This window comes from Spea bombifrons, chromosome 3, assembly GCF_027358695.1.
Source record: "Spea bombifrons isolate aSpeBom1 chromosome 3, aSpeBom1.2.pri, whole genome shotgun sequence".
Lineage (NCBI taxonomy): Eukaryota > Metazoa > Chordata > Amphibia > Anura > Pelobatidae > Spea > Spea bombifrons.
In genome coordinates, this window is record NC_071089.1 from 70,263,716 (window position 1) to 70,289,761 (window position 26,046).

Here is a 26,046-nt window from a genome sequence, read left to right on the forward strand (position 1 = left end):
AAGGCAGGACTGTGTGGCCTCAGGAGATTTATTTGTCCTCCAACGGGTTCCTCGGGTTGCGTATTTTGGGTTTGAGCACCTGTGGGACTTTTAGATGATCCTCCAAGACTGGGGACTAACTCCAAGGGTACACACAGGTAGAACCAAACAAGTCTTGAGCAGGGAATTAAACAAGCCATTGTCAAGAAGTGTTCAAAGTAGTTGAAAGGTTAACAAGTTATGGTCAAGGATCCAAGAAACAGTAGCATAGGAACAGGAGAACAAACTGGGATAGAATGCACAACGGAAAAACATAGGTAAGACAATCAGAGGGCAAGGTGCAATGGTTTATGTCGTGTTAGAGGCTGCCAAATTGAAATAGGAGTGAGGTCACTCTGTTCGTTCTTTTAATTGTGGCCATCTTGGTTGTGGTGCAACTATGCGCAAGGCTGCAAACGCACATCTTTAGACCAATAAAGTACACTTTCTGCAAGGTATCAGTAACATTTCTACCCAATTAGTATCCTCAAGCTTCTACACCAAAAAAGTACCATCATCCCAATTCCTGAATTAGATTTCCAACCAGACAGACTTTACATGAGTCTAGAGCATAATGGTTTTAGCGCTAATGTAGGACTCAAAAGTGTAATTTTCATCAAATACCTTTCACTTGTCTGCTATTTACAGCTAACTGGATTCAGGATTCCTCACCACATAAAAAAGTATTTGGGTGAAGAACCTCTATGAAAGTTACTTGTTGCCATATCTGCAAAAGAGCCAGAAAAGTTTTCCTTCTCAACAACAAGTTGGCTTAAGACACTATGGTTTCTGTCTCAATAACAACTCATATTAAAATATGATATTATTGTTTTAAAAAAAATTCCATTTACATTTTTATATAATATTAGGCACACATATGTGAATCTGGGTTACAGAAATCAAACTAATCGAATGTTAGTTTTGTTATTTATCTTTCAAATGACTTAACTCAGTTACATATATGGAGATATTAACAATATGCGATGAAGTTATCTTAAAAGCCCTGTTCTATAGAGATGGGCAAGCTGGCTGATGGGATAATAGAAGCCCAGTAAGAGCCAAGCTTGTCACGCCACACCAGACTCACCCACAACAGTAACAAAATCCTTGCGTTCATCTGTTCCGAGAAACCCGGCTTGTCTCCAACTTGCACTCATCCACTCTCGAAAAGTCAATGCTGGCTTGCTTAGCTGTATACACTTTTTTTCCAATTTTGGAGGGTTATGCCATAGCTGGTTTACAAAATGAAAGGGAGGACATTAGGTCATACAAGGGATAAGAACAAAAATGATATGGCATGAAAATATGGATGATTAATTTCTCATCTTTTCTTTTTCACGTGAGAAACACTCCAAAACAAATAAATTCATCTGAGATGTTCTGAATTGCATAGCATATATTCTCTAATTTGGTTAGAAAAATGGAAGGAGACAACTTTAAAGTAGATTTCTTGACCTATGGAACGAAAAAAATATTTTGGTTGATATCTTAAAAGTATCATGTGGGATGCAAGTTCATCTGGATTTGCCAACTTGCATGAACTTGCCTGCAATGCAAATTCAAAATTAGGTAGTTTTGACATCAATTCCAAAGTGAGATAACTTCATGACCAGCTATTTTTCTCACCACAGTGGACTGTGGTCATCTGGCACACTGGGCAAATGACCAGCTGCACCTTGTGATTGAGCTTGCGGCACTGGTGACCGAAGCTTTTCTGCCATTATTATTACATGTTTGTTCAACAACCCATACTCGCACGATTTATATATTTTTTTAAAGGACATAGAGGGCTTTCTTTTCTTATCATTTCTATACAGTATGTTATTTTTTTTAAAAAAAACACATTTTGCAATTTTACTTAGGACTTCTTTCACAATAGAGGTGCCACTTGTAGTACTGTTATTATTATTACCTTTTATTTTAAAGTTTTTTTTATTGGAGATCCAGTGTGGTCTTTATAGACCGTAAGGATCCATTTTGTAACCAGATGGTACTGCATGTGATATGGTGACATCACAAGGACGATTTTTAATTTTATTGACTGTTTGTATCTATTTTCACGTATATATATATTTAAGCTACTGCTTAAAAGTTGGGGGTCACAGCTGTTTTCATGGAAAACAAGGAAACTGGAATGTGCCATCGGAACAGAGGAGTGATGGTTGCTCATAAAGCACCTATGTACGCATATAAAGAAGTCTCATTGCCATTACTGTACAGAGCCAGCGATAAGGCCTTATGCTGACAGGGGAGACTCCAAGTCTCCAATCGCCTGTGTTCCTGGCCGGTGCAAAGATTTTAGGACATTCTGTTACGTCCTATAGGTCATCTAGCACGTGATCATTAGGGTGCAGTAGTGCGTTAAGGTTAAGTGGCTAATTTTAGTGAATATTGCATAAATTTTAGTGAATTTAGTAAATATTCTTCTCTAGTCCTTGTGTGTGAGTGTTGAGTTATGCCAGTGAGGTAATTCCTTCACCTTGAATTACATGAACACACCTTTCATGTACTATATGCAGGCCCAGTATGTACTGGCTACAGGCACATCAGCCAAATGCCTAGTGTGCCATTGGGCGCCACACACCAAATACTCCATGATCCAGCGGCGGATCGGGTGCTGCAATGTGTGGTCAGTAAAGGTATATACTGGATGTACGCTACATCAGCGGAAAAATTTAGCCTGGGGCCGTACGTATCCAGCTGAAGTCATCAGGAGGCCGCACTCACGTCATCAGCCAGCTTCCAGTCTTAAAGTGCCACCACCCTGATTGTACAAATCATATTGAATGCAAGTTTATCTAGTTTGTCTAGAAAAATTCGCCATTGTCTTTACCCTAAATTACACCACCAATACCATTCCGTAGGCACAACAAAATCATATCTTCCCTCATTTTTCAATAACAATAATCTTCATAGTGACTTGTGATACAAGAGTTTGTGAATCCTGGCAAAAGTTAATATCCTCTCTGGTTTCCTCAGGTATTTTGCTTAATAGAGGTATGTGAAACAAAGGTCCCATTTAGTGTAATGTAGTCTACAAAAAACAAAGCTTTGTATCTCTGCTTTCAGACACAAGTCAGTATGGTGTTGGACACCAGCTCCCAACATGCCCAGTCAGTAATTTGTTGTCTAAGCATGGTAGGATTTGTAGCTAGACAAAAGCCAGTGGGTTGCAAAAGAAAAAGTTAACAGAGACACGTACAAGTTAAAATTAACGAACCAAGAATGCATCTTTAAATCAGTTTTGGTATGGATTATATTCACAGCTGTGAGTCTTGAGTCATTTTCCAAATGATTGGCTGTGTTTGGTTTGGCCCATGGAAGGTTTAAGTAAGTGTAAACACAATTTGGTTGTTTCAGCTTTATGGCATTGGGAAGGGCTGACTAACAACCGTGAACTTGGCCTGACGGTAAGATAAAGGACACTTGGGAAGCTGCTATACCTAGAGACAGAGTCTCTGACTTGTGCATTTCCTGCATTCTGTGTATACAATTTTTTGTATTATGGGTTACAAAAACACAAACACACTATATTATATGCAGCTGTCAGTAGGATTTTACCTATGTATCTATTAAACGCTCTTGGAAGAAGGGCCTTATTTTGTCTTAAGTTTTCATATATATATATATATATACCTGGGAAATCAGATTCTACGCAGTGGCTCCAGAAATGATTACCACCTTTCCTGGCAGTTTGTTTTCTGCAAGGAGTATTTGGCTTCATCCAACTCCCCACCCTTTCCAGCCCCTTCCAATTTATTGAAGGTTACCTCTGCCATTATGTGTGGTTAGTCTATATAAACCTAAGAATAAATTAACAATAGCATTGTAACATGATTAACATAACATGTGTTAGGACAGTGGGCAAGAGTGCTCTTGTGAGCTTACAATCTATTAATACATATAGGTATATAGAATGAACACCCATACCTTAGACTTGGAGTAATACCCTGTTATTAAGTTGGAGAGAAGAAAATAAGCACAAAGCAGGGACTATTACACAGCATTGCAGACTATGATGCTATATAAATAATAAAAATAACATATCCCCAGTTGTTGAGAAACCAAAAATGTGTGTCTCTTGTGAAAAAATACACAATTGGAACTCATGATATGGCAGAATACCAAGTATTGACTTTTTATATTCAGGTCCTGCTATGACCATTATGCCCATAGGAACTAAATGACATGCCTAGACATACAGGGCAAATAATGGACTCACAATTCAAAATGCAACAGTTATCTTGTGACAAAATAATAGACAACCCAATCAAAACATATGCGTTTATGTGTTACTATATTATAGTTTAATCCAAAATTCTGGGGATATATTCAACTATGGAAGCTGTAGGTTTTTAGTAATTTAGCAAGCTAGGGATATTAAGATACGTTTGCCACTAAAATAGGGAATTTCCACCATACAAATATTTTGTAGCTCCTGAGTACATAGTCTTGGGTACTGTTGTGCTGATTCCAATGAAGCAATTTACCAAAAATGATGCCTTGCCTTGCCTAATCTAACATTATTTAGTAGCCTCTATACGCTATAGGATCTTTTCCCTATAGCGTTTCTATGCAAATTACGTACATTGACTATTAGAAGTGTCCCTTTATATTCAGGTGTTCCTCTTCCAAATAATAATAAATAAATGAATCAGCCATGCCTGGATCTTGCATATGAAGAACAGGAACTGTCTATATAGAGATAGAATAACATGTTATATCACAAACAAAATCTCACTACACTGTTTACTAATGGGAGGAAAGAACATCTAGAAATAATTCTAGAAATCTGAGTTTGGAATTGGATCAAAATATCTAGCAAAGTCATAATTGTTGAGAAGGAAAACTCTGCTTTAGTTTTTCTGCACATTTAGGCCTTTTAGATCAAATATAAATGTTGATGTGAATAAAGTATTCATTTCTGAATGTGTCAAGATTATTCAATAAGTCGTATTAAGGTTCCTTTAGGAGTCTAAACTGGCTAGTACATAGTTATCTTGGACAAATCAGTCAAGTCTTGGCTTGTGTTACTGCCGCCCAAAAAACGTATATTTCTCCACCACATGCTATTAGTAGCAAATCTGTCAGATAGTAACAGGAAAGTGATTTTGGTTTTACTGACGGTTTTATAATGATATAGGAAACCAAAGCTGGCACTTCCTTGCTCTTCTGTACAAGCTTTATATAAACAGAGGTTCAGTTTTCATCTTTTTATCTTTTGCCATTATTCCGTTGGCTGAATACTAAAGATAAAATTGTATTTGTGTGCCACGTAAAAAAACGCTGATGACAATACATGCATGGATTTCTAAGAAGTACCATTAATTGTTGGCGTTTATTAAGCCCTAAAAGGGTAAACTGACCACATTTTAAAAAAACAACTATATTTACAAATCCAAAAGTTGAATATGGAGGGGCAAGAACTGTATTTGGCATAATGAAAAATATTAAGAATATGTAAATGAACATAAACTTTTTTGTCTGAGATGTTATTTTTCTCCATTTCAATATCATTTCTGTATTATTAAGGATAGTAGTCAATAAACTTGTTTGAGACTTTTATAACACATGAGCTGATTACTTGACCATAATGATTGTAAGCAAGTAGTTCTTCCTCAGTAAAAAAAAAAAGGATTTAAAAAAGAACAAATAAAAATAACAATTGCAAATAATTAAATATTCAAGGGAATACAAACATGAAGAACCAAGTGGTCAAAAGGTTACTTGCCCATGGAAAACCTAGGACTGATCATGTAATAAATAAGAATCCAGACATGGCATAAAAGCTGCTGAAAAGCCTTGGTACTTTAGACATCCAGATGCCATACAATTCACAAAAATATAGGGAAAAGTTTGCTAGTAAGGGCCAAAAATATTAAAGGAGAACTCCAACCCCATTTTTATGTTACGTCCATATTGGAGTCTACCGTATTTGCTTGAATATAAGACAAGGTTTTTTAAAAGCAAATGAGGTCTAACTAAGATCCAGAACCCCCGCAGCGCTGCAGGGGACCTGGATCCTCTTCTTTGGCAGCCGGTGGACGTCGCTGGGGCTTCTATGACGCAGAGTCAGTCATAGAAGGCCCGGCGGAAGTGGCAGGCAGCAGCAGAAATTGTCTATACACATCGCGCAGACGTCCACCAGTTGCCCACACTAGACACCAGGAAGTCTGGAGCATGGGGGCAAGTCTGGGGATGTATTGGTAAGTCTGGGGGGAGGCAGAGTGGCATATCAAGGAGGCAGTGTGGCATATAGGGGGTATAAGGTATATCTGGGGGGGGGCAGAGTGGCTATTAGGTGGTATAAGGCATATCTGGGGGCAGAGTGCCAAGTCAGGGGGCAGTTATGCATAACTGGAGGGCAGGTTGGCAAATAAAGGGAAATAAGTTCACATGTGAATAAATAGTAGCCCACATAAAAGCTTAATATACTTTTTATGTGTAAAATGTATTGCCTTCTTAGATGTATGTAGAGAGTACAATATACTAACTATATTGACCCAAGATGTTTAAGTATTAACACAACATTAGAGATGCCAGACCAAAATAAACACCTGCCAAGATATGAAGAACATTATAAATATTTTAAAATTAAATGGCATGTTTTTGTCATTTTGAAATGCCTTGCAAACAGAGATACAAACTACAGCTGTCATCTTTGCCCCCCTGATAGATGTGTAGTGCACCCCAATAATCCTGCTGGCCTGTCATTAGTTATTGCTTACTTAGCTTTATGGCTCAGAAACACAGTTGTAATGCTAATATTTATTTTTACATTTTACTTAATCTGGCTTGAGAATAATGTTGTGTCTCTGTAGTCAACATTTTCATGAATAACGAGCCAGTCTTTGAAGTATTGTTAGTGTGAGGAATTCACAAAAAGAAAAATCATTCATATCCATAAGGCCACACGTTTCTTACACCTGCACAATTTGACTTCTCTTACTTCTCCATAAAGCATATATCTTGGATATTATTGTTAAGAATGACCAGGTACTGAATGTCTGGCAGTGCATTCTTCTTTACATTTTCCTTGCACGCTTTCTCAACATAGCAAGCAGAATCCACCCAAACATTTCTTGCCAGGCCCGTCAGCATGTTCTTAATAGCTTCCAGACTGAGAATTTGGAAAGCCTGAAATGGAGGAGTATAAATAATGTATGGGAATTCATCATTTTAATGATGATAACCTTGGCGTACATACTAATGCTTAACATTATTTACATACTACATTAATACTTGGAGTATCATCAAGCTGTAATGTACTGTTCAACCCTCTGTTTACATTTACCTAAATATTTTGTGCTTAGATATTGAGATATATATATATGTATATATTAAAATCTATGCATATAGATTGTTATCTTTCATAAGCCCATCCATGGGTTTATTCACTAAAGCAGGCGTTAGAAGGAGAGTTTGGTGAAAATGGAAAACGCCCTGAACTCACTCTGCATTAGAAGGGCTGATCCCTTGGAAATATTTAAGAAGGGTTAAACTAGCCGTGTATGATGAGTACGTTGAGTTTCAATAATTATCTCTGATTCAAATATTGCTTTATATATGACAATCCTCACTCATTGGGGTTGACTCTTCATAAAGTAGAGGGGATACTCCTGCCAATTCCTTCATTAGTAAATAAACCCCAAAGCTCCCTAAAATAAGGAGATCTCTGCAATGTCTGGTGTTCTTTCTTGTTGTCTAAAAATTACACATTTAAGTAAAGGCTTGTGGAGGAAGGTGCTGGGGAAGAATCACAGCATCATACAGATGGTTGCAATAAATCAGCTAGTAAAAATACTTGAGAAAAAGTTTCTCACAAATACAATGGAGATAGTTTGTAGAGATTGAATCTGATAGACCTTCAAAATGCATTCTTCTTTAGTGAAGATGTCAAGGACAGTAATTTGCACAGTAAACTGTGCATTGAAGAATGAAACATATCTCAATGCAGGACCAGGGTGACCCTCACTGACTACCAGACTACGAGAAAGCAGCTTGTACCTTTAAATATGACAGCTGGTTTCTCAGAATGTTTAGCAGTTCTGTAAACCGGAGCTTTGTTCTAAATAAACCAATAATGTCTACTGATAGGACTGAATAAAACAGATTTTAAAAAATTCTAACAAAAAAGCAAAGATTTGTAGAGAAGGAAACATTGGATTCCCAAACATGCTCACACACACCGTTTTGCTGTATTTGGTTAATAAACACAAGGTCACAAAGACATTCACACATACATGCATACGTGTGCAATATATTGTCAATTAACCGATCATTAGCAAGACCACATTTCTTTTGGGCAACTAACTTTTAAAACCCACAAGAGAATAGACTTTCCCATGCAAGGCCTTAAAAATAACAGTTTGTGTTACAACACACACAGCAATTCGTGATTCATATGAACTTATGACTAAGTTTGTGTTTGGAGGATACATGCTTTCCAAGTATTACAAAAATATAACATTTGGTGCGGAGCCCCATTACTCCTACCCTTAATACATATTTCCAAGAGTTTAGAGCTATGAAACTGTGTGGGAATTCCTGCACACCTCACCAACGCGATCCAGAAATATAAGCAATGAAAACATAATAACTCCTCGACTGACCATAAAAGTTCCCCCTCTAGAATACTTACATGGAAAAATAACTTACATCTTATTATTAATACATGTCCTGTAAATAAATTCTGAACGTTGCAGCTAAGTAGCGTCAATGTAAATCATTTAAAAAATGTAGTGTCATGATTATATTATTTTTAATGTGGTTATCTAAGAGTTAGCATGCAATTAAAGTTGCTTTTCCACTTAAAGTTGCAACACATTCATTGCCCCTATAGTATGGTAAGGATAGAAATCTTGGCAGAGTAGTCATAAAACCACTGATATTATGGCATGAACCTATGCTTTTGTGTCACATGACAATTATATATTCTTACCACAAAATATAAATCAGCCAAAATTTTACAAGAGTTAACCCTTTCATAACTTTCATTGATTTTTTTTACACCCTAGTGACCCTAGAGTTTTTTTTTTGCTTTTTCTACCATATGTTTGTTTATTCCCTTTTTTTCGTAATAAGTATGCCCATGTTAAATATTGTTTTTTTCCGGGAAAGCAAAGTTAAAAAAAATGTTAATTACACAGAATTTCCTCCACAGGTTAGGTACCACTGATGAAAAAAAAATAAAAATAAAAATAAAAGATATATATCTATATATAATTGGAGATCCATTTATGGTCCTCATAGACCTCAGGATGCTACCCAGTGCACCTGCCTCAATTAACCCATACACCATATGACCGAACATATTGGCAAACCCTTTCCTAATGTTGAGTTTAGGTGTTTCAGCCACACCCGTTGCTAAGAGCTGTATAAAATCAAGTGCATCTCCATATACAAACTTTAGCAGTAGAATGGGTCTTACACTTTAAACATAGCAGTGTCATAGGACGCCACCTTTGCAACAAGTCAGTTTGTGAAATTTTGCTAGATTGCTAGTGATATTTTTGTAAAGTGTAAGCATCTAAGAATAACAACAGCTAAGCCACAAAGCAGTAGGCCATACTGTCCACTGAGTGCTAAAACGCAGCACATGAAAATCTCCTTTCCTTCATAGCATCACTCACTACAGAGTTTGAAACTGCATCTGGAAGTAACATCAGCACAAGCGCTGTGTGTCAGGAGCTTTATGAAATGGTTTTCCACAGCCCAGCAGCTGTACACAAGCCGAAGATCACTCTGCGCAATGCCAAGCATCGGCTGGAGTTGCTTGAAGCACACCACCACTGGTCTCTGGAGCAGTACAAATGTGTTATCTGGAGTGATCCATCTAGCTTCACTAACAGGAAGTCTGATGGACAAGATGGATGCCTACTGTAAAGTTTGGTAGACAAGGGATACATAATACAGCATACAAAGGCATTTTAGACTATTGTATGCGTTAGACTTTGTGGTACCAGTTTGGTGAAGACTCTTTCCTTTTACAGTATGACTGTGCAAAAAAATTGAAAGTCAGAACTGCAATCCAAATGTTAGTAACACATATAGAACAATGGTGCTAAAGCCTTAGCAATAATGTAAAAACAGTAAGGCTAGCACTCAAACCACACAAAAAATGTAAAATAATAGACATATATGCTGATACAAACAATGTTTACTGGGTGTAATATCACCAAAATACAATGTATAAAAAAGGTTTTCAACATACCAATGTAATGCATAAACAAAGCAACGACAGCACCCCCAGGGGGTTGATTGGTTGATGGCAGAGGAGCCCCCTGCCGGCGACCAATAGAGTCGCTCGTACAGACCTTTAACTCTTGGAGCGGGGAGACCAATGTAATCTAAACCATTTTATGTTGCACCAGACCACTATATAATATCAGATTCACTCAAAGTTTTTGCTGTAAATCATGCAATGCTTTCTTAAAACGAAAATATTCTTAACGGATAAAGACTATCGATATTGGATATTGACATGCGTGCATACATATAGTATCCCTGTAAATACAGTATATTGCCAGAATCCTTAAAAAGGTTTCATCTCCAAACTGCCCTGACAAGGCAGAAGTTGTTTACCAAATCTAATAGCTCATTCATAGTGTGTAATTGGATTAAGCCTGCTTGAAATTTTGTCTGATGGATAAGATAACTTACAAGTGATACTATAGACAGAAATCACCGTTTTTCAGCTGTGAGTTATTGGATGTATTATGAGAAGAATATGTACCATTCTAATTATATGGTTTTACAACACAGTATGACGCCTTGGTGTAAAGGTTGAGATAATATATTTTGTACCATGGTAATCACTGCTTTAGGAAAATATGAGGTGCACATATTTTTGTAGCTGCACCTCTTGTGCATACAGGAAATTATTCACATATATCATTAACGTTCTATATGTCTATAAACATTTGACATATAAGGCTCATTAGCTTGTATGTTGCTAACAGTATATTAGTAACACAGGGCCATTAAAAACAAATAAATCTGTTAATACTATTATTAAGTAACACCTGTGCCTTTCATTATACCAATAATAAGTGCGTTGGAAGCTGTGCAATGCCACCATTTGCAGTACAAATGCTGGGCAAGACAAGGTATGTGAAACATAAAAAGTTTTATAAGTCATAAATCATCTAAATTAATTCGACAATTTTTTCCTTGCAATTTATCAATTTGCATTTTCTATTCACCTGTTGTTTTGCATTAGAAGAAGAATGAAATATTAGTTTTAATAAAATTAAAATATGAAATGAATACTCCTAATAATAATATTACCAGTTTTCCAATGCCATAACATGTATTTATCAAAAGGAAATATTAGAGCACCTAATTGTGATTCTTTAGCAGGACACATAATCATAAAAGGACCTCAGAAGAATTTGGGATGTGGTAATCATTTAACCATTAAAATACGTTATTTAATAATATCAAGCATGAGTGAATTCATATGCTAGTTTATTTATTGACATTAATTAAGAAACAGTAAAGATGAAGGAATGTGAAATTAAGGGACTACGGTCTTGTTAATAACAGCAGTTAATATACTCTGTTAAAAATACATCTAGATCCAGCTCCGCAAATGCGCAGGATAGTTATCCCAGTTAATCAGTGTTGGCAAATCCTATAATTTTTCCACCTCCTCTTAGCATATTTCCAGTTGAAACTTTTGTTCTCAGAACATTCAGTCTGCTTCACACACATCTTTAAACCATTAACCATTCTTCTAAGGACTTTGGCATTTAAACAATCCCCTGAATACTTTGGGCGTCCACACCTTAATATACCTCCATCGTTTCTAGCGAATACCAAGGTGTGGCCTCACAATATCCCATTTCAATGTGTGCCATACTTTGCGTTATTCCTTCCCACCATTAACACCAATGATTTATCCGAGCATATTAAAAGACTCAGTCTGAATAATTTAGTTAGGGACAGTTAAAGACTAAGTGATATGAATTGGTCATGAGTACCCCTATTAAATACCCCGCATATGTAAGTCTTGTGATAACATTCACTTGCCTTGGATACATGCCGCAATAACTGGCCATGTCCAAACCATCACACCTTTTTAATACTCTTAGCATAAGCTTATGTCATTAATGTTTTTGTCATCCTTCTCAAGAACTTGTTAAATCTATTTCTATAAGTAAGGTCAAGTTCCTCTTTATTCACTCCTGTTTTCACTGGATAATTCAGACATCCAAAAAAGGATTTAGCTCAGCTGAAGGACAGCGTTTTGATAGCTGTCCCTTGTCCTGCTAGGGATACTCTCAAATATTTCTGAATTAAGCCATTACAGAGTGAAAATCTCCAGCATATCAGACTGATGGGAAGGTTAGGAGTCAAATTTCCTCTGTGTGAGGAACCAACAACCTCATTCATAGGTCCTCGTCAGTGAGGTGCAGTTGTTTGGCACCGTTAGTGAAGAAGTCAATTCACCCTTACTGTAAGGGTAATGAAATCCAGGAGTTCTGTTGTTTTTTGACTAAACATACTGTAAACCACTTTTAGAATGTGATGTCGGTTGTCTGTGGCATGTAAATTTCTACATTTTACCAACATTTCTTCCCAAAATCCCACTGATAATTTTGGACATGTATCCGTAAATAATTGATTTCTAAAAACCTTAGCTACTACTAACTTCTTTAACATGGTAGATTTAAGGCATGACCAACCTCTGCGTGCAAACACCTCCTTTTAACCTGAATAAATTGTACCAAAACACTTATTAAATATATTAATTAGCACATTTTTAAGTGTGTATTTGTGTCCTCAAACCTTAAATTACTAAACAAAAGCAGCATGAACATTTGGGGAATTTATACCCAAAAGTACATAGCACACCTACTTAACACATGAAGTAGGTGTACTATTAGATAAACTCCTACTGGTGCATTTTTTGTGGTTGTCTTTTCATCCCATCTGTATTCAAAATTTAATAAAACACAACAATGCTTTGCATTGTAAATTGCATCAGACAACCCGTAGCCTAAAATACAAATATATTTGCCAGAACCTTGCCAACTCCGCGTTTGTGAATTTATTGTACTCCTGTTGTGTTTAATACAGGGTAGACATTTTTGATACTATAGTATATGGATAGGAATTTCTTCTTCTATTAAATTGCTGGCCCCTGCAGAGTCCAAGTCTTAATAACTATCTCCCACACAATGCTGGCTTGCCATTTTTTCGCATGCAAGTGGGAGTTTATTCAGTAGAAAAACAGATGGGTGTCTGTCTCAGGCTCACAAGTTGGGAAGAATAATATAAATCTCACTTAATTGTGTAGCTGGCAGGGTTCCTTTACAGAGGTGATTAGATACAGCTTCAAAGTTAATCATTTCTCTCTCTACCAACAGGCACGACTCTCTAAACCTCCCAGCATGATTCTGGTTCATTGGTTTGTGTCTGCTCAATGCCTGGCATCTCCCATATACTTCATTTATGAGAAACCAAGTTAATATTAACAATGTGCATCACAGAATCTGTCTACACTGACCCGAAACTTAATGATATATTTAAAAAAAAATGCAGGCTTCATTTGTAGAAAAGAGAAAATGAATGTTCTGTTGCTAAATCTCACTTTATTAGCGGAAGAAATGTAATGAGGAGACGTCATCTTCACCAGTCAGGCTTTCCAGGCGTAAAGCGAAATATTTCAGAGCTTAGTATTAGACGCAGGGATACAAAATATAAACCTTTTATCATAAGCAGGATATACAGCTGTCATTAGATGTCTACTTTTTCTTTATTTTGTGTATATAGTGTTAACAGAACAAATGGAACAATAACATTAACATGTTCAATGTGCATAATGATAACAATATATATATATATACAGCATAGATTAGGAAATTTTGCTGAATATACTTCTTACAATGCTTTATTGTAAGTAAAGGTCTCAACTCAGTAATATATGTTCCAACAACGTAAATGATTATTTTGTGAGTATCAACTAAAAAGTGATGGGTGACAAACTCACAATTTTGCTGTCTATTTGACTGTTCATATTTGCGTGAATTTTATTTGCATCTTTATGGAGTACCGCATTGTAATTGTGCATTCTTCACCAGACCTACCATTTAAATATCATCATCATCATCACAAAAAAACAACACTTGCATATACTGCAAAGTATGTTTTATTAAAAAAAATTAATAATTTAAAGAGGAAAACACTTAAGACAATAGCAGAGAGCTTGGAAAACAGGTCAGCCACAGGAGATACTGTGACACTGATGACAATAATACACTAACTTGCGCCTTGTCTCTTCTTGATTGCCCTGCTTTCCCCTACTCTATGTCTGCTCAACTTGGTCCGATTGTCCACACTAACTTGCAGCATTCCCAGAATGAATGGAGATTACACGTTTGCGTCACACTATATCTGCAAACACTTGGATAGAGCTGTCAGTTTCTCGCAAGCGAGTGGAAAATGCTACTAGTGGGAGATGGATTTTGCCCAGCTCTACTTACCAGACAAAACACTGTTTAAGAATATTTTGGAGCGGGGGGGGGCTTAATTAGAGAACTACCAAACTTAGACTGAGATCATGGGTTAATACATATATTTTGTTCCATCATAATCACCGCTACAGGGAATTATGAGGCTTACTTATGTAGCTGCATGTCTTCTGCCTACAGAAAATTGCTTAATTATACCAGTAAAACATCCATACAACTATAAATGTTTGATATCAGGCTCATTACCTTTTATGTTACTAACAGTATATTGGTGTCAAAAGGTCATTAAAGTCTTTTAGTACTGCTATGTGCCCTTCATTATACTGATAAACTCATTGAAATGTGTACTATGCCATTACTTTATGCCATCATACTGGGCTAAACTTTCATAAAATTGTTCATTAAAACATATTTTAATAGAATCTTTATAATATTTGGTACCGCAGAAAACAGAAAAACAGAAAAGGAAGCATAAATGTCTGAAGCATAAAAAAATAGATAATTAAGAATAACTTGAAATTTACAGTAAAGTTAAGGTTGCTTAAGTGTTATTCCAGGTATCATCGCAGTAGCCAGCATATTTTTAATACTTTGCAGATAGATCACATAAAATGTGCTATGCATGGAAAATATACTTCTCAAATACTCGTATCATATTCAGAAACAACCGGTTTGTTGTATCGTACGTTTTCCACATATTACTTAAATCCATTGGGCATCTGTTTAATCTTTGACTTTAAAGATCAAGTCAGCTGTCATAAACCAAAATTCCACTTGGCAGACAGAGAACCTAATATGCATGTAGAATTAATGTTTTATCCAGAGATTGGTGAATAGTGTCCAATCAGCTGCATGTACACTGAACTTTCTAAAACACATTGTATTTGTACAAAACACTTAGCAAAGCGTCTTTCATCTCATGTTAGCAGAGGAAGCTTAAAGGAGTTGACCTGATTAATTTTTGTTAGTCAATCAGAAGTCTTAAAGATATTCATTGATTCACTCTTGCTCAAGCAGGGATGTAGTGTTAACTTGAGCCCCAATTTGTATGTTAGTCATCAGTACATTTGTGTGGAACAGCGATAATCAATAGATAACACTCCAGCTGCTGCAGGATTTCAACACCCGGATTGTTTTTAAGACGTTCTAGACATGCTAATTTGATGTAGAGGGATGATCTCATTGATGAGATCGGTGAAGGACAAAATCATCAAGCATTGATCAGCTGATATTATATCATAAAGCTTGTATATTGATTTTGAAACATTTACTGAGTTAACTTTGTTATGTTTTCCACGGTTTTCTGTGAGTAGAACAGAGGTCATCAACCTCTTCATTAATAAGAGCTACTCATGATTAATGAAAGGATTTAAGACCTACCACAGAACGTTTTGAAAAGAAATAGGGCTAAATTGCAAGTGATTCATATAATATTTAAGTTATTTGTTTGCGTTAGATTTCCAGTTGAATAATAATCCTTATTATTGCCCTGATGGTGGAAATGGGCATTTTCAATGCTTTTGCTATTTTCGTATTCTCATTTTGTGAAGCTCATAGCTATATTCCTTGGTCTAACTCGTTGGGATAAATTCATTCAAGGAAATTTGGCCTATGTGTTACCTAATATTTATACCCCTGTGAAACAGGAAGTCATGCTACCTATTCACCCGTTGTACTGAAAATGTAAAATATCAATGGAAATATACAATTTTTTTTTCATATGAATTCATAGGGGTGACAAAAATTGTGCCACACATGTGTTTAACATTTTTTTGGTAAACTTGTGTTTGCAAGAGTGTCAATATTAGTGGAGGGCAAAGTAGATCTATTTAGTACTGGTGGTGCTTTTTCTTTGTGTTGCTCTTCACATTTACATGTATTATGTCATTCAAGAGATTCTCATGGGCTAAGAAAACATTTAAGGGCTTCCAGATAGAAGATATCACTGTATCTGATAATAAAATGTATCATTTCATATAGTATGTACAGATATGACAAATTATTTGGGAGGCTCAGAGAGCAGAGACCCCTGAGTCTTCTTACCAATGTCATATGCTAATGAGTAGCATTCTACATACAAGTTTTCGAAAAATAGGAGAATGTGAAGCGCAAGAGACTAGTGTAGGAATAACAATATAAAGTAGAAATATATATTTTCTGTGTTCTATATTCTATAAATACATTAGGTGATCTCATAAATAGATCTTGAAAGAATGTTTGCTAGTAACTAAAAGGTAAAAACAGTAACTACATTAGCAGGTGTGTTCATAATGTATCCTACATAAAGATATAATAATCTCTGATTAGTGCATTAAATATGAAAATAACATTTAGAGTATAGTGAATAATCATATCCCTAGAAAAGGATCAGCTTTTCTGCTTGTTTCATGCTTTTGAGCTGTGTTTTGATAGCTTTAGTTGATTTCCCACTAGATTCTTATCCTTTTAATAAGAGAATTCCAACAATGGGTGGACTAGCTATATAAAACCACAAACGTCATAAATATCAAAGTATTAATAACTTTGCCAGCTAGAATTCCTGGGGGAAAATGGATTTTAGGTACTTTTTTTGTGGTGCGCTATTGACTGTAAACAAATTTACAATGGTGTAATTGAGACCTAATTTTTATCTGTAATTAAACGTTAAAATCGTTGTTTCATTTCACACACTATGTAGGCTTAGGAACCAAATTGCCTGTACATGCACTCTTCCTACAAATAATACTTAAGTTATGCAAATGTTTTTTTTTTACTGAAACACTTAACTATATTGTGACACAAAAGGAGTGTCATGAACCGGGGAAGCAGGTCTAGTAGGAGCCCAGGTGCAGGGGATACGAGGGGCTCTGTCTGTACCCCACGATGCATGACGGCCTGGGGTTGTTACAGACAGGCACAGGAATGAACCACAGACAGAAGATCAGGTTTAAGAGCTGTATTGCATGTAATGGTACAACAATAATTGAACAAGGAATGTCACTTGGCAGGAAGCCCACTTGCGGGGCACACGGCAGATAAGCCCTCTTGCGGGGCACACGGCAGATAAGCCCTCTTGCGGGGCACACGGCAGATAAGCCCTCTTGCGGGGCACACGGCAGATAAGCTCCCTTGCGGGGCACACGGCAGATAAGCTCCCTTGCGGGGCACACGGCAGATAAGCCCTCTTGCGGGGCACACGGCAGATAAGCTCCCTTGCGGGGCACACGGCAGATAAGCTCCCTTGCGGGGCACACGGCAGATAAGCTCCCTTGCGGGGCACACGGCAGATAAGCTCCCTTGCGGGGCACACGGCAGATAAGCTCCCTTGCGGGGCACACGGCAGATAAGCTCCCTTGCGGGGCACACGGCAGATAAGCTCCCTTGCGGGGCACACGGCAGATAAGCTCCCTTGCGGGGCACACGGCAGATAAGCTCCCTTGCGGGGCACACGGCAGATAAGCTCCCTTGCGGGGCACACGGCAGATAAGCTCCCTTGCGGGGCACACGGCAGATAAGCTCCCTTGCGGGGCACACGGCAGATAAGCCCTCTTGCGGGGCACACGGCAGATAAGCCCTCTTGCGGGGCACACGGCAGATAAGCCCTCTTGCGGGGCACACGGCAGATAAGCTCCCTTGCGGGGCACACGGCAGATAAGCTCCCTTGCGGGGCACACGGCAGGTTGCCCACTTGCAGGGTACTCTACTTGGGAGTCCACTTAGTGGGGCGCAGGCCGCAACTCAGGAACACGGCAGGTACTGGAGCAAGGCAGGTACTGGAGCAAGGCAGGTACTGGAGCAAGGCAGGTACTGGAGCAAGGCAGGTACTGGAGCAAGGCAGGTACTGGAGCAAGGCAGGTACTGGAGCAAGGCAGGTACTGGAGCAAGGCAGGTACTGGAGCAAGGCAGGTACTGGAGCAAGGCAGGTTCTGGAGCAAGGCAGGTTCTGGAGCAAGGCAGGTTCTGGAGCAAGGCAGGTTCTGGAGCAAGGCAGGTTCTGGAGCAAGGCAGGAATCAAACAGGTAGTCCTTTGACTTCAATGTCAAGGCCCAGACTGCAGGGCTGGGCAGGCTTATAAAGGCTGTGATAATCAGGTAAGCAACTGCAGCTGGACCTGATAATTGGTTTGAGTGGTTCTGAAATGCAAGGGCGGCCACTAGTGGTCGGCAAATGAGAATGGCACAGGTATGAAAAAGCCATGGTTCAGGCAGCAAAAAGGTGGTTCCTGACAAGGAGACACTGAAGAGTTATTGTGGAAACTGAAAGGGCTTCTTTACCATTGTTGTGTTGTGTGATTAAACCTTCAGAAGAAAGAATAAAATGACATATCATTTACTTAACACATACGAGAGTGCAATTAATGTTTCATCTAAGTGAAACAGCACCTTTTAGTGTAATACTGCTGGAGATGCCCCTTAATATCAAAGCACAACATTCTCATTCACTCTCTCTCAATGTCTTCTTACATTCTCTACTGACTACCTGTGTGTTCTTGTCTCATTTTCTGCATGTTCTGCTTCTTCTTTTGCCTCTTCTTTTTCTTCTGTCTTTCTCAACTTCTCACCAGTAACAACTTCGTTAACCAGGCCTCCCAGAGCACTTCTGCCCTTTTGCAGAAGTACTCAGAGAGGCCAGAATAATTTGGATTGAACCCCAGAGTGTTTCTGCATCTCTCTTCCTCTGCAAATCCATCTGCATTATTCCAGTTTCCCTGAGTACTTCTGCAAAAGTTAGGAGCCACTGAGGTTAGGAAGCATTGAGAGAGAGCATGAGACCCTGAAAAAGTTTAAAAAAAAAAAAAAAAAAGTTAAAAAAAAAATGAAATGCAAAGGGAAGGGTGTTCCACCTTAGAAGCCCCGGTGGAAGTGCCGGCAGCGGAGGTTGTCTACGCGTATCGCGCAGATATCCACCAGCTGCCGAAGAGAAGGATCCAGCAGCGCTGCGGGGGATCTGGAACCTAACCCTGCTTCTTTCCCACAGCAGGTCTAAATGGAAGAAAAATAAACACCTGCCCGGTGCCCGGAACTGCATGTCACGGGTGTCGGGCAATACGAATTGCGCATCCCCGCGCTAAACCCAGAATATAGGCCACACGCTCACTTTATTACTTTGTATTCGGGCAAATACAGTAATTCCCAGGCTTTCTCTCATTTTTGATTACAGTTTTTTATTGATCCTAGGAAATAAAAATGCTATTGATGGTGGAATTTAGATCAACCAACGCGTATATAATTCTAGTGAGTTTTTAACATTTTAAAATGGAACGTGTCTTCAAGACTTGTGTAATATTAATTTGGTATTGACTGTCAGAACTTGTAAAGAAAGGGTACATAAAACAATCTTCAAAAGCAGAATATTTCTGTATATGGGTTCTAGTTTTACCTTTTAATATACTAGCCATTATTATTCCAATTTTATGAAAAAGTATATTTGTTTTTGGCATTTTAGGTATGGTATGAACTGTCTTATTCAGTTTGAAGATTTTGCCAATGCCAACGCATTCCGGCTCCTGAATAAATATCGTAATCAGTACTGCACGTTCAATGATGACATCCAAGGTAATTTGCAAAATTGTTTCTAATTTTTAGATAAACCAAGCACAGAAAATAGGCTATTTGAATGTTTACATTATATCTACTTTTTCATTTTAATCATTATTATTTACCTTTTGTGTTTTCCCCTTTTACATAAAATAACCATTTGTTTCAGTGCTCTGATATTGATAATTGCTAGTATTTAATATAAGACTACCCTCTTTTGACTGAAACACGTGGGTTGATTTACTAAAAGCCAAGTTACCGTGAGAAGCAATTTTAATATTCATTATCATTTGAGTTGCTTTCGAATTAATGTGAATGACCATCATTTTTAATTTTACTACTTGCAGAAGAGCGCATAATAGCTAGTCAGGTTTACTCAGCTGCCAACTTACATACCCTAAACTGCGACCAACAAATTCCTCCATTAATAATACGATATATTTTTTAAATAGGGGAACCTCATGACCACTTATTAACCTGTTCATAACCAGGAGTTTTACTCTCATACAACATACTATTGTTTTATTTAAAAATCCATATAGGAACACAGAAGCAGGTATACTCTGTGCAGATCAGATACACGTTTGTAGAAGTGTGCATGCATGGGTGTACATAATTTTTCGGGCTGTCACTGAATACATGTGGCTGAGTCTATTAATCGGCTGCATAGTTATGTTAGCACTTTATAACTTAATAATAATTTTAATGCAACTTTCAAGATATTCCAATTATTCCCTTAAATCAAAGGTCTTTTGCTTTTTTTTTAGGTAGACACAAGTAAAAATCAAAGTTTACAAAAATATTTCAATACCTCCCAAAAGTTTTATAAAAGTATCCTATTCACCTGTGAGACTTAATTCTATACAGTTGTTCCTCCGTTTATGCAAAAGAATAGTGTAAATATACATTAACTACGAGGCATCTGGCAGGGAGTCCTCTGAGTTTTAGAACTTTTATTTTTCTTAAAGCTTTATAGGTTTTGAGAGAATAAGTCAAGTAATACAATACATTGCTAGTTCCACTGTAACTTTGTGCAGCAGGGACCTATGGCATGTTATAAACAGTGTGATTGCCTTGTTAATGTATCTCGTGATGCCAGATAGGAAGAGATGGAACGTGAAATCTTGAGGTGTGGGCCTTGCAATCCAAATGAACTTTTATATAGTGAAACTATGTGACTGAATGTTGTATGTCAAGAGACTAATATTTAGACACAGGTGCGGACTGCGTGCATTCTGACTTAACCGTCAGCCATTTTAACAAGGTGCAACAATCTTGTATTCCAATCTGATCCTCTTTTATTAGGAAATGCACCAGACATATTGTAGCATAATAAATAAAGGTGAAAATATAACAGTACTGCATTTAAAGTTAGTGAAACGTATCGCTACTGTGGTAATTGGGTTTTCTGCAAAGAGTATCGCAAACCTAATGAGGCAAATGCATAATAAATAAAGGTGAAAATATAAAAGTACTGCATTTAAAGTTAGTGAAACGTATCGCTACTGTGGTAATTGAGTTTTCTGCAAAGAGTATCGCAAACCTAATGAGGCAAATGCCGGTGGTCCGCAGGCAACATTGCTCAATACTTACCCACTCAAGTGGCACATCGGGTGCTGTAGTGTACAGGCCCATAGGCTGGAAATGCCTGACTTTATGCCACATGAGCATAAAAAAGTAACAGGAATCCTGTCAAATCCGTCTCATTACCCTCAGCCCGGCCCTGTTATCGAACATTTATCACCCCCAGCAGCAATCTACTTGGCCATTCTAGGGCAGCCAATAAAATACTAACATACTGTTTTCATAATGTATTTCTGCATATCTCAATGTACCCGTCACCATTTAAAATAGAACATTCTTGAGGAAACATGCTGTTTCTCCAAGGAAATGTTATATAAACTATGTTAAATAAATTAAAAGCAGAGCACACTAATTAAATAAGCCATATTGTTGAATTTACCAGATTCGTTCTTCTGTCTTTATTCATTCCATGGAAATGTCTAGATCAATTTGTTTTCCAAAATACATTCAGCGCAAATCATTCTGTAAATCCTTATGGAGCTTTATGTTTTGGTCTCTTTTTATGTACGGTCCCTCATTGAGTTGTGTTTACACAGTACAAATATCCATTTAAATATATTCAAGCTATTGATCTCATATGACATTGTGCACATTGTGTATACGTGGAAAAGAGGTATTTCATATCCCAGTATACGTGTAATAAACGGATGTACGCTGGGCCATGCTTTATGTTGGGCAAAATGGAGCCCCATTCTCAGAAATGTACCTGCTCCTGTCTAGAACTGCCATGCAAAAAACACAACTTTCTAGTGGTTTCGACACTTAGGAGCAAGAGATGGCCAATGGTTTGCTGGGATATTTGCCCTGGGCCCTGTACTGCCCTAGGAACTGCCCTGGATGCATTAGTCTTTTTCAAGCAAAGGGTTAGCAGTTTGATCTAAAATGTAGGTTTGCACAGCTTAATGTAATGAACTTTTTCTTTTCTTGATGTTGCTCTAGACAATAATTCCTTATATCAAATTTAACCTGTTCCTATTTATTTTATCAAACGGTTTTAATATTGTATCTGTTCAAATCCCCCCTCATCTTTTTGTATGGACAAATACATAACACAATATTTATGGTAGAAAGGTTTCATTCCATGACCTGTTTTTCTTGCGAGAGCAAAATAGCTAAGAAATGAAGAAGAAACAGAGGGTAGTTTACATCTTAAAACGAGCAAATGAAAAAAGAAATGTTGCAGTTATACTCAAAATAGCCACATATAGCCTTTGGTGGAACCCTGACAGGTACGTGTATTCATGTAAACTTTCCATTATCATCCATCTTTCTTATGCCTCAATGGTATGGATGAAGCAATGATATAGTCCTGAAGGACCTTTTAGTTGGACCATCACATTTCACTTTTTATTTATAAGAAATTAACTTCTCTTACTTAACTATTCTATTTTAAAAAATGGCATCGGATAGGTATTTGGCTAAGATGGCTACTAATTTTGTCTTCAGTTTTGTCTCATGTGTGTTATTAGCTCCACTGCTGTTTTTTTCACGGTATTGAAAGTTGAATTGGGATTACCATAAAATACCCAGACTACCCAGGTCCTCTTTCCAAGCTTAGATTGTCATGTGTACATTAGAAATAATATATTTTGTTACATCATTTAAATTAAGTTCAATAACGTATTTAGTATAATTGAAAAGTATGTTGTCATACTACTTAAAGGTTCCATAGTCCTGTGTTGTCTATCCTTTCACATATGGTGAACGTAAATAAGATACTGGTGAAACCAGCACAGCTGCCAATGTCAGCCGCACATCTGGCCAGCTTTGTTTTGAGTTTGATATCATCAAGCCTGCAGCCAGCAATTTCTATTAGGTACAATCTGATAAAGTTACTTTGGCCCACGCTAAAGTGGAAGCTATTTCTTTTGGCACGCATGCAACATAAGTAGGAAAACAAATTTCAGGCTACTTCTTTGACTTAATTTTTCGCCTACACTAAATCCCTTCTTGATGCACTGTAAAATATGTTATAGCAATAGTCACTCTCTCATGGCATTTATGAACTATATATATATATATATATATATATATATATGTATATATATATGTATGTGTGTGTGTGTGTAATGTGTAATGCACAACAGATTTAGATCTCTGTTTGCAGACATAGTTAAATACAGCTGAGTGGCACATTTAATCACCAGAGAGACCTCTCTAAAGCTGTAAATCACACCTCCCACACCCTTAAAAAATAAAACCAAAGGAAATATTAAGTGTTTTCCTGGCCAGGTGAATCCATTTTTTACTCATGGCTCTGGAGAAGAGGTCTTTAGACAGACAGTGGCTGAAAGATGTCTAGATGCAGACAGTGTTACATAGGACCAAACATCTTTCTACTGGTGTTCCTCCTTCTCCTTGACCTAACACTTATTATGCATTGTGGGTTTTATTCACAACTTATGTTTTATCTGCAACTTTCTCTTTTTTTGCGCTTATTTAAAGAAAGCATTAGATTACAAGTCATTCTGGTGACACACAACTGTATCAAGCACAGGATTTACTGCATATAAGTCAGGCTGGGGAAACAGGAACTAAGTACACTGATGCAAAATTTTAAATATTTTTTTTCGTTCTTTTCTATTGCAATTAACAGCAACCTTCTTGCTAGGTACCCTACTGACAATATACGGTATATTAACTTCTACAGAAAACAAAATAAATGTCTCATACCCTTGCATGCACTCGCAAACAACTGGCATATTAGTTGTATTTTAGCAGGTTAGGCCATCAACCACCTTTGTGTCTGGTCAATCTAGTCAAACCCTTACTTTAATCTAAATTAATTTAATTTATGGTATCTTATCTAGCAGTTTTACAGGTTCATTAATTAAATAAATACTTCAGTCATTCTGTTTGCCCTCCTTTTTTTCTAATGGCATTTACCTAGAACTTCAAAAAAACAGATTTTTATATTTTTATTACAATATTTTACCAAGTTAGTTTAAATTGGACTATACTTTATATTGCGTCTCTTGGCTTTCAAACTGGGCTGCCAAAACCATATGCAGAGCCCAAGAGAGTGATGTGCCAGATCTCAGGCTTTCTCAACTAAAATGAAGAATGTGGAAGAGCCAAGGTATTCCAGCAGGTGAGGCCAGACTCTGGGAGCATGGATAACCAACAAAATTCAAGACAGTAGTTTGGAAGGAAAACCATACAAATTATAGTGTTGACTATTGGAGGGGGACATAATCCATTGCTATAGGAATCATACAATAAACTGACAACTGGCCAAGTCTGTACACGAATGCACTGCCACAGAAATGAAACACTAGAGAGAGTCTGTAATGCAATTATTAACCCTGCCAAATCACAGTTAGAGACATAAAGAGTGAACTTGTAGGCTATATACACAAAAATAATGTTTATCACTTTTATAAAAAACGACCATTACACAGCATGAGACATCATATTAAAAAGATTAAATCCAAGAGGGTCAGGTTTCATTAACTCCTAACAACATGTACTTAAAGACACATTAATATAAGATTTTGACAAACTGAACAGAGGAGAGAGTAATATTTGTTCATAGGCCTACAGAGTCTTCCATCATTACAAGAATTTCACAGCTGTAGCATATCTGATTTGCATCTTAATAAGTGAGATGTGATGATTTAGTGCTCATTAAACATGTGTAGGTTTACAGAAAAACCTCAGTATATCTATTGAATCCAAACATTGTGTACATTTTCCAATTCAGAAAAGGCTCAGTATAGATTTTTGTCAGGCAGTAAAATAACATGGTCGCTGTAAAATCTTCTGCTTCTTGTGTGATTTGTTGGTTGTAGTCTCCAGATGATTTTGCCAAAATGTAATGTAATGTCAGCACAAGTAAACTCTATGAAATATGACAACTATATAACTCTCTGCTAGTCTGACAAGAAAGCCTTAGCATTAGCATACTGCTGTCTTGTGAGTATTTCTGATTTTCAATATGTCTTTAATATAAACAAATATGCATTATATACAGTGTACTTCAGCTGCGTATGAGACTCTGTGTGAAAATATATTGGCACTGGAAAGCTGGAGAAATGTATAATTCACTTATTACATGTCTATGCAAACATTGGCTATTAGTACTTTATGACGGAATGCCTGGAAGCCAAGAGAAGACATGTACATGCTGCCATAAGTATAAATATCTACATTTTTTAAATAAAGAGTAATATATTTTTCTAATTTTTAATTGCCCACAGCTTGTCTGTGGTTGACCAGCTGTTTTTAGTGTTTTACCAGGTGGGTTTTAGCTCTCCATGAAGCTCAGTGTCTGACTTAGGAAAGAGGACATCCTTACTATCATGCCTAACAAGGACACTTTGTTTTAGGCTGTGGTTTTTACCAATCCTTTTTAGTTAGCTTAATGACCCATTGATAGTTATTTATGGAACCAAGTATCATATTTAGATAATGAATAATGTAATTTATTTACACAATTCAATATAGAAAGT

The 26,046-nt window shown here is 37.2% G+C and overlaps 1 protein-coding gene across 1 annotated transcript in view; it reads left to right on the forward strand.

Annotated features, from left to right (window-relative positions):
- The window catches only part of ME1 (malic enzyme 1), a 102,990-nt gene that overhangs the window by 55,099 nt on the left and 21,845 nt on the right, over positions 1-26,046 (forward strand). The window contains exon 7 of the mRNA XM_053460081.1: positions 19,920-20,029. Within this exon, the coding sequence (XP_053316056.1) occupies positions 19,920-20,029 (110 nt within the window). The remainder of the gene's footprint in view (positions 1-19,919; positions 20,030-26,046) is intronic.